Source organism: Zosterops lateralis (genome assembly GCF_965231275.1).
Source record: "Zosterops lateralis genome assembly, chromosome: 14".
Lineage (NCBI taxonomy): Eukaryota > Metazoa > Chordata > Aves > Passeriformes > Zosteropidae > Zosterops > Zosterops lateralis.
In genome coordinates this window covers 7444578-7454945 of record NC_139774.1, presented here as the reverse complement: position 1 = coordinate 7454945, position 10368 = coordinate 7444578, and the positions used below count along the sequence as shown (strand labels likewise).

General features: G+C 50.4%; 1 protein-coding gene across 1 annotated transcript; it reads left to right on the top strand.

Annotated features, from left to right (window-relative positions):
- The first annotated feature begins 2383 nt into the window (after positions 1–2383).
- SOWAHA (sosondowah ankyrin repeat domain family member A) lies at positions 2384–7657 on the top strand. Its single transcript, XM_083871939.1, has one exon. It carries the CDS (start codon positions 2393–2395, stop codon positions 3839–3841), a length of 1449 nt encoding a protein of 482 aa, XP_083728065.1. The 5' UTR covers positions 2384–2392; the 3' UTR covers positions 3842–7657.
- Positions 7658–10368: the final 2711 nt, after the last annotated feature.

Sequence of the window (10368 nt, the reverse complement as noted above, 5' to 3'; positions counted from 1 at the left end):
TTTTACAGATATTTGCACAAAGATGGAGTAAGAAGGGGAAAGAATGCCAAACACAATCTGTGGGAAAAGGCTCTTCTACCCTCAGTAAAGGTAAATAAGAGGCAGAAGGGAAGTCAGCATCAGTGAGGAGGACACACCTCACATTGCCTTCAAAATGGACACTTTGACACAGACTGATCATAGAATCGTTAAAGTTGGAAAAGACCTCCAAGATCATCAAGTCCAGCCTTTGACTAAACACCACCTTGTCTACTAAACCATAGCACTAAGTGCTATGTCCAGTCATTCCTTTGGGGATGGAGACCCCACCACCTCCCTGGGCAGACCATTCCAGAGTTGAAATCTTTACTGTAAAGAAATTCCTTTTGATGCCCAACCTGAACCTCCCCTGGTACAACATGGGGCCATTTCCTCTTGTCCTGTCACTGGTTGCCTGGGAGAAAAGGCCAGATCCCACCTTTGTACCGCCTCCTTTCAGGTACTTGTAGAGTGGTTAAGGTCTCCCCAGGCTAAAAACCTCCAGCACCTCAATGTCCTTCCTGAACTGAGGGGCCCAGAACTGGACACAGCAGTTGAGGTGTGGCCTCACCAGTGCTGAGTCCCTGCCCTGCCCTGGTACAAGAGTAACAGACCTGCCCTGCTCCTGCTGGCCACACTATTGCTGATACAGACCAGGATACCACTGGCCTTCTTGCCCACCTGGGCTCATGCTCAGCCACTGTCAACCAGCACCTCCAGGTTCTTTTCCACTGGGATGCTTTCCAGCCATTCTGCCCCCAGCCTGTAGCTTGCAGGGGGTTGCTGTGACTGAAGTGTAGGACCTGTCATTTCACCTTGTTGACCCTCACACCATTTGCCTCAGCCATTGATCCAGCCTGTCCAGATCCCTCTGCAGAGCCTTCTTACCCTCCAGCAGATCAACACTCCCACCCAACTTGGTGTCATCTGTGAACTTACTGAGGGTGCTCTGCAGCCCCTTGTCCAGACGATTAATAAAAATATTAAACAGGACTGGGCCCAATACTGAGCCCTGGGGAACCCCACTAGTGACCAGTCACCAAGTGAATGTGGTACCATTCAGCACCACTCTCTGGGCTCAGCCATTCAGCAGTTTTTAACCCTTTAGAGAAGAGTAGGCTCCAAGCCGTGGGCTGCCAGCATCTCCAGGAGAATGCTGTGGGAGACAGGTTGAAGGCTTTGCTGAAGTCCAGGTAGACCACATCCACAGACTTCCCTACTAGGCAGGTCACTTGGTCATAAAAGGATATTCCATTTTATTAAGTTCTCAGACTGAAAACAACTCCAACTCTATTTGCTGTTTCTTATCCATCCTCATACAGTTACTTTTATCTGTCTTCATACCACACTGACTATTCATTCTGTTCTCAGTTTCTCTTGCTCTTCTAGACAAACTGTTCAGGCACCAATTTAGTGATCTTAACTGCAACATTCAGAGGAGGAGAAAACAAGTTTGCAGGCTGAACGTCCCTCCAAGAGGTCCTCAGTCCTCCTACTTTGCCTGGGGAAAAGCATTTTTCTGGGATTTGTTTTCTCCTGTAGAGTAAAGAACAGTAATGTTAAATGCTTAAGCACAAGTAATTGATAAGACAGCAGAGACAGCTTCTCTATAAAAAGAGAAGCTCTCTCTTCTGCTGGTGGACGCAAACACATGCAGCCAGGCTGTAAATATTTCATTGTTTAAATAGACACATACATCCACATTGTAGATGCAATATAGGTGAAAGACACAGATAATAATATATGACTCTCTATATATATGATAATATATAGTATCACATAGAGGTGAGTGTATTTCAAAAGACTGACCCATCCACCCATCTTCTGACTAATTTTGAGGCATCAGCCTCTTGCCCAACAGGATCACAGGTCCCACAGGACACCTGAGGCTTTTCCAGGAATGGAGACCCAACTCTGCAGTGATTTCTACCCAATGCCGCTCCACTTACTTCCTACTGAAACAAAAAAAACCCCAAAACCTAAACCAACCAGACCAAAAAACCCCAAACCTCAAAAAAATCGTTTTAGGAAGCTGGAAGACGAGTAAATGGATGAAGCGTTGGGTCCTGCCCGAGGAGCCGCCGATGCCCTCGCTCCTCACCCACTCTTGGGTGGGGTCCGTGTCCGTGTCCGGCGCCGCCCGCCCGCCCGCCCGTCCCCCCGCGCGGTGCCGCCGCTCCCGCTCCGTTCTCGCTCCCGGGCCGGGCCCGGCGGCAGCGCCGCCCCGCGGGCAGGGCGGGCAGGGCGGGCCCGGAGCGCTCCCCGGCGGGGCGGGGCACGCGCGGGGCCGCGGCAGGTGTCGCTCGCCCGGAGCGCCGGGCAGCCCGCACCGCGCGGAGACGGCGGCTCCAGCACCACCACCTGTGGCGGCGGGATGGCGGAGCTCGGCATCAGCGCGGAGGCCGTGATGGGCTTCCTGAGGGAGCGCGGCGGGCGGGTGCGCAACACCGAGCTGGTGAGCGCCTTCCGGCCGCTGCTGGAGGCCGGCGGGGCCCGGCCCGGTGCCGGGGCCGGTGCCGGGGACGCGGAGGGGCGGGCGGCGCGGCGGGAGCGCTTCAAGGCGGCGGTGAACGCCGTGGCCACGGTGAAGGAGATCGACGGCGTCAAGTTCGTGGTGCTGAAGAAGCACCTGCGCGCTGCCCCGCCGGCGGGGGGCGATGCCCGCGCCCCTGTCCCGCCTGCCGTCCCCGACCCGATTCCCGTCCCCGACCCCGTTCCCGTCCCCGACCCCGTTCCCGTTCCCGACCCGGCTGCCGTCCATGACCCGGTTCCCGACCCCGTTCCCGTCCCCGAGCCGGGCCCCGCCGTGTCGCCCCCCGAGGAGCCGGCGGGCCCGCGGGCCGTGGCCGAGCTGCGGGGCCTGTTCCAGGGCGGCGGCGGCGGGGTGCCCCTGCCCGGGGCGGCGGGGGGGGCCCGGCGGGAGCCGCCGCCCAAGCCCTGCATGCTGCCCGTGCGGTACGTGCAGCCCCCCGCCGCCCCGGGGCCGCCCCAGGAGGCGCCCGGCCCGCTGTCCCCGCCGCCGCCGGACGAGGAGGCCGCGTACCGCTCGCCCGGGCTGCGGAGGGGGCCCAAGAACCACCACCGGGCCAGCGAGGAGACGGTGGTGCCCCTGGAGCAGGCGGAGCACCAGTGGCTGGTGCTGGCGGCCGACGGGCAGTGGACGCAGCAGATGCACGGGCTGCTGCTGGGCGACGCCAGCCTGGCGGCCCGCAGGGACTTCATCTCGGGCTTCACCGCCCTGCACTGGGCCGCCAAGAGCGGCAACTGCGACATGGTCACCAACATCATCCGGGCGGCCGAGAAGGGCGGGTCCCGCGTCAATGTGGACGCCAGGTCGCACGGCGGGTACACGGCCCTGCACCTGGCTGCCATACACGGCCAGGAGAGGATCATCTCCATGCTCGTCTACTGCTACCACGCCAGGATTGACGTGCGGGACTACAGCGGGAAGAAGCCCCACCAGTACTTAAAGGAAGGGACGTCCCTCACCATCAGGCGCTTGCTGGGGGACCCCAGGTTTTCCCAAAACATGGAGCACTCCATGCCCATCAAGAAGTCTACAAAGCTTGCGGCTTCAATCCTGAGCTCCACCAGCACGTTCCTGGGGGTCATATCCGATGACATGGCTTTCTATGATCTCACCAAGGGTTTGAGAAAGCCTTCAACTTTAAACAAGCTTCTGAGTGCCACTACGGGCCCGAGGAGGAAGCCAAAGATCAGAGGGGGCTTCCCTTCATATTCCTCACTCTCTGAGGTAACAGAGGAGGAGGAAGAGGTCGTTGTGAAACGCAGACCCGTTTCTGAGCTGTTCTTTGGCCACTAGCCTCTGCCTTACTGTGATCAGAATGGATTAATAGCATGGCTGGGGTTTCAGCTTTCTCTTGCAGAAGCAGTTTGGACTTTTTCTCTCCATATCTGTCTTTTTGCATGTTTAACTGGCTCAGTGGTAGGGTCACATCCAAAGCCCACAGCATGAAACCCAGCCCCAGGTGCCTGTGGAAAGGGAGCTGCCAGGAAGTGCTGTCCATGCCATATTGGGTGAAGATCACAGACTTTATACTTAATGACTGAAAAACTGAAACAGCTTATGTGTGTATGGACAGGTCAAAATGCCTGAGGTACAGACGTCTTGATCTGTGTTCTTCAGCTGGAGAGCAGAAGCAAGGTGAAGGATTGCATATTTTACACTGTGAACAGCAAGCTGGTAGCTGGCTACTTTATAACAAGGCTTGTTATCTAACAGGATTAAATTTTCAGAGGAAAGATGCATAGTTTTCTATGATGTTTCTGATTATTTTGGTAGCAGAAGAAGGATATTTCTATTTACAAAAATTGTATACTTTTTGAAACAAAGTTTTTCACGTCGAGAGTTTCTCACTAATTAAGTATTTCACATCAGAAATACATAACAATTTCAATTGTTGCCTGATGCATTTTATTAGATGAATTACTTAAAAAAATAAGACCCTGACCTTCAGCACTCAAATCACTATAACTTATCTACCTCAGTTTGAAAGCTTGGCTAGTGGTTTAAGTTTTCCTCTCTTTCTGAAAGACTTTTTGACCAGGTGGTAGTTACCACACATCTTGATGATACTGTGAACATTTAAACTTGACTGTAGTTCAACCAGCTTAAACTGAATGAAAAACCTTGTTGATAGTGAAAAACTGAACTGAAAAACTGGGATTTGGATTTGTCAGAGTTTCTGAGTAGCCAGCTGGAAACAAAGTTAGACTTATATGTCTGATTATTTTTGTTTAAAACTTGGCCCTTTTTGACCTATTTACAATAAATATTTATAAACATTGGGCTTTATGTAATGTTAGGTGTTTCATGATAGAACCTCTGCATGACCATGATAAGCAGTGTTTATCCCAACAGCATGAATCATTGACCTAAGACAAACTCTTCTTTTATATGATAAACATAGTTGTTCTATATATAGAACTACACATAGCTCAAAAAGCATGCTAACTGCATGTTAGGTTTGCAGTAAGATTATTATTTTTTTAATTAGTGCTTGGTTAAAGTTAATGCAAAGAGGTAGAGCTATGAAGAGAAACCGTCTGACTTCTGGGGCAAGTCTGCTAAACCAGCACATGTTCTCTAAAACTGGGACTAGAAACCTGTATCATTGAGAGGTGCTGAAGGTGAGAGCAATGCTTCACTTGCTCTGTTTGGGTTTCTGCACTGAAAAACTAGTTTGCATGCTTTGCCTTTCCTTCCAAGTCAGTGACTTCAGAATGTTTTGGTTTTCTGCCTTGCGTTAAACCGTGTATTGTAATTGGTTCTAATTGGCTTGTCCCAAACACTCACAAGGAATGCTGTAGGACTGAGGATGGAGGCACTGCCCTCTTTACTTCAAAACACTCTCCCTGAAGTTCCTGGAGTTGATGACGTTGGTTGGGAGTGTGATCAGAGGTTGCAGCCAGGTCTGATGCACCTGTTCTAGGAACAGGCTGGATTATTCTGCACTGGTCTGCTTCTCGATTGAACTAATTAAGTTGTTAAGCAAAGGTTAATGATCAAGCACCTCATGACTTCTATATCTGGAGTAGGGTTTAAAAAAAATAAAATCCAATTTGCTCTCTAGCTGTTGGTGTCACCATTGACCAGTGTGGTCCTTTGAAGCCTTGATTTGTGCTGCAGAGTTCTGGGAAAAACAGGGCTCTGTTTTAAACTGTCTTTCCAGGTGTACGGACATAGAATTATTTAGTTGTTTTTTTATTTTTTCTGCCCTGAAACCCCAGAAGTGTGTGTGCATTCATGTTACCTCTGAGGCACTGACACTGCCTGGTGAAAGTGTTCTGTTTCTGTGGGAATTGCAAACACTTCAGTTTGGCTTGGCCTTATTGAGAAGTTTGTTGAATAATTATGGATATAGACTTGATACCTGTTCAAATAATGTTGCTGAACTTGAGTGCTCCTTCAGAGTCAAGCCTACATGAGCCAGAGGCAGGGTTCAGGGATGGAGTGTTCTCTGTTTAAAAACTCCACCTGACTGATCTGGAGAGCACGGTTGTGATTTCACCCCTGGGAAAGTAGGGAGAAGGTTTCATTGCTTCTCTATTGTTCTGTCAAAGAAGTCACATGAGATAAGACTTCATTGCAACACATACCAAGAAAATGCTGCTCTACTTCCTCGGAGGCATTGGAACAATTAGCTGGTGTGATAGAGAAATGCCCAGCAGCAAGAGCCCTTCCAGCATTCCCCAGGGAGTGCTGGAGGCCTGGCAGGAGGTCCCAAAGGTGGGGAGCTCACAAGGTGCTGTGGGTGGGGTGGGCCGGGCCAGGCTCTGCCGGCAAGTTTGAGCAGTGACTCAGCTCATTCCTCCTCCTTGTTGAGCTGATGAAGGAAAAGATAATGTTTAGGCAGGCTGGGATGAGTACATGACGTGCAGTACAACTTCAGGTGCAGATGGGTACTGAGAGGTATTGAGAATGCACTGCTGTAATCTTACAGGTACATACAGTGCCTTTTGTTTGAGGTCAGACCAGTCTGTCAGCCTGGCTGGCTTTTGGGTTCCAATGTCACCCTTTAAACTGTGGGAAGGGACACTAAAGCATTGAGTGATCATGAGAGTGTTTTCCTGCAAGAGGCTAAAGCAGGGCTGTTTTATGAATCCCTCAGCTTGACTGATTCTCCCTAATTCTCATTTTCAAGCCCAGATCTGGCTGAATGCAGTAGCATTTTCACCTGAACGAATGACAGCTATGAAGTTCAGCCAGGATGTTTTCACAGGAGCAGCTGAGAGCAGGACCGGGTTCTCTCAGCACACTGGCCCGGGGCAGGGGCTGTGCCACGGGCTGGGCATGCAGCCTTTGAATCCCTGGCCCAGCACAGAGCTGGGAGCTCCAAGGCACCATCAAAGCTAATAGCAGAAAAGATAAAAACCAAAAAACCTGAGAAACCCCATCCCCCCCCCCCCCCCCCTCTGCTCCTGCCCCCTGGAGAGGGCTTAGGGGTGGGGAAGGCTGGAGATGGAAAGCACGGATCAGGCTCAGGAGCAGGACTCAGCAGCTGGGTGGTATTTTGCCTTGGTTACTAGCCTGCCCTCTCAGCATGTCTCAGTCTTCCTGCTATAAAACGTAGATAATCACCTTGGTCACTTCTTTAAAGCACAATCATTACTGATATGCAAATTGAAATCAAGATAATGTTTTTAGACCTGTAGGCAGCATGAGCAGTGTCACTCCCCCACCCTGTGAACGTGCATTCAGTGGAACGCCTACACAAATAAAAACTAGCTCAGATTTTAGTTCAGCAGCACTAGGGATCAGGAAAGCTACTGTTTGCCTGACCCTGGCTCAGTCTGCCTGCTAAGGATAACTTGGTTTGTCTGTTTCTTGGCACATTTTGTTCTGAGGAGTATCAGCTAAAAAACCTGCTCCGGAGAGCTCTGCAAACAAACCTTAAGCCACAATTCAGCACAGAGGGACAGACTTTGTCCTCCCGGATGTGGCTGTTTGAGCAGTGTGAGCCAGTGTGGTTGTGGTCAGGCTCACAGAGGTTTTTGGCTGTCTGCATTCCCTTGTGTGTGCTGCACAGACTGAAAACCCAGGAAATGCCACTCCTATACTGCAGAGGAGTCTTAATGAGATTTCAGCTTCATCACAAACCCATGGTCCAATGGAAGAGTCACAGTAACTCCAAAAGACCAATGTGAGCTGCAGCCACCAGCTGGAGGTAGAGGAAGCATTTCTAGACAGTCCCATAATTCCCCATTGCTCCTCTCTTGCTCCCTCTCTTCATGTTTCCACCATGACCTACATTCCTTGGATGTATTTGCCTTCTGATTTGCATATTAATCTGAATAAAATGGCAACATGGCAGTTTTTGCTCTTTCCAGTTGTTTGTACTGTTGTGGGACTCCCCAAATTAAGAGATTGTTAACAGGGACTTGGCCAGCATGTAGCATGGGCACAAACAATGTGGTGTTTGTTTCCTGCAGGGGGAGAGCAGGGACACAGCAGGACAACAGAGGTCAAAAACTCTGCCTCCTAATGAAGAATATTTCTATTCCAGTTTCAAGGTTTATTTCAGTAATTTATAAGACAGAGCAAGTCATTAAGCACATTGAGCCTTTATACTGTGCATGTAACCTGGAATCAGGCATAATAGACCCATACTGTTAATAGTAGCACAGCTTTAGTACATCTTCTTCCCTTTGTGTGACGAGAAAATAGAGATGTGCACAATAAAAATTATGCTGGCAATGTTCAGCTTTCCCTTTCTCAGTAGAACTTCTGCTCTATATTTGTCCCAGGTAGATCATTACTCCTTTTCTTCGCCTGACAGCATGAGTTCCTAGCCAAACCCAAACCACCATTTCCCAAGAAGAAAATCATCCATTCCCATCACCTTGAGACCCTCCAGACAAGGTGAGAGACTCCAGCTGAGAAGCACAGCAAGCACCGTGGAGTCACAGCTGACACAAACCAAATAATGCTCATTTCAATTGAATAGAACCCGATACCCAAATGCACAAGCCCTTATGTGTGGTCGTGGTATTGGGGTGCCAGGCTTTCCCTGGTGTCGTCACCCACAGGCTCCTGCATGAGGCACATGGTCACACCAGTAAGATTCACCAGTATGGTCACAGTAACCAACTGCAGCGCTACAGACAGACTTTCTCACCATGATTTTTGTGTTGTATTTTCTTCCACCACTCTCCCATGGTAGTTTTCACCTTTGCAACAAAGAACTACGGCTTCACTCCAGGCTGGGATCAGCTCTGGACCAGACCTCTCCGAGCAGCCAGTGTGACATCGGGTGACACTGACCCTGTGCTCAGCAGGAACAGCTGGAATCCAGAACAGGGTCCTGCAGGCACCAGCAATGCCATCAGGAGCTGTCACAGGGCAGGGATCTCTGGAGAGGTTGTTTCACCAGTGGTTCCCTTTTGAGGTAGTTTGGGATGTTCTTGCTCTTCCACCGTGGGCTGAGCCCGTTAGAAAGACCTCTGGGTCTTTATTCACATTTTTAGAAATGCCTCCTATTCTCTAAATCAAGACTATCAGAGCAGCCCATATTCTCTCTCTATGGATTTATCTGTGAGATGACTCAGCTTCAAGGCTCATGTGGTATTTTACAGTCTCTGATAACCTTTAATGCCTCTCTTCATTTAGCAGTGAAATTCAAGTGCTGCTTCTTGAGAGCCTTTTGTGAACCCCAGAGTCTGCATGATTCCTACAGGCTGATTATTCTTTAATGTCTATGTGGGCTCCCTCCAGGCACAAAAGATTAGTTTTGCAATGCTGCTCTGAGTTTATTTTAAAAAATGTATTCAGATGGTTGCCATGAATTCTCAAAGCAGAGAGAACATCCTTCTACTTATTAAACACAGCTCTCACAAGCACCAAATAAATCTTTTTGCAGAGTACATTTGCATTAACTCCTGCAGCTCTCTGTTCCTTAATTAGTTCCACACACAAAAGTCTCCAGCGTAACGCCCCAATGAAGAAAATGAGGCTGGGGTTTAAAACAAAATAATTAAAATCCTTCAATTTAGTGCCCAAAAAGGCTGAACCAGCAGCTCCTGGTCCAGCAGTGACTCCCACACATTGCCTTGGATGTTAAATGAAGTTCTAAACGAGCTACTGTGTCTCAAATCTCTCGGTTGCTGCCAGGGCACTTCTGTGAGCTGCTGCTGCTGCTGCCCCCTGACCGCTCCTGCACCTGCACCACAGGCTCATCCTCCGCCTGGGGCAATACCAGTCATCCCAAAATCATCCCACCTCCTTCTGCCGAGCACAACAGAAGCTAGTGCAGAGTCTCCCCCCACGCCACTTGTGTGTGGGTGGCCAGGCGAGATACAGAGATGGTTCCTGGAATGCCACCAGCCTCCCACCGCCCCACAGGGAGATCTGGGCGTTTGTATTTTGCCTCTTTCCACTCTTCCTTCTCCTCAGCACTGCTGTTCTGCACTCTCCTGGATGCAGCTGTCATTAATTCATAGCGACAGCTCCCCGCAGGGCTCCGATTACAGTTCTCCGTGGAGCCGGGCTCACATTAAGCTTTACCTGTGTAAGTATCAGGCTGGCAGGGAGCCACAGGAGGCTCCCCAGGCTGGGCGGCAGCGGGGCTTTCCTGCCCGCTCTCCCACAGGGGCAGGTTCTTCATTCCTTGCCTTTCCCCAGCTCTCACTTTGCTTACACAAGAGGTCGCCCGGCGCGGGGCGTTGCCGAGGTCCAGAAGTCTCCTGCAGGGGCTTTCCGAGGGCTCCGGCAGGGGTAACTCTGTGCCACTGCTGCAGAAGGCACAAATGGAAGGCTGGTGAGTAGTGGTGTGAGCAGCGATTATATACATGCACTGCACAGGATTTTATTTCCATAATCCCTGAGGATCT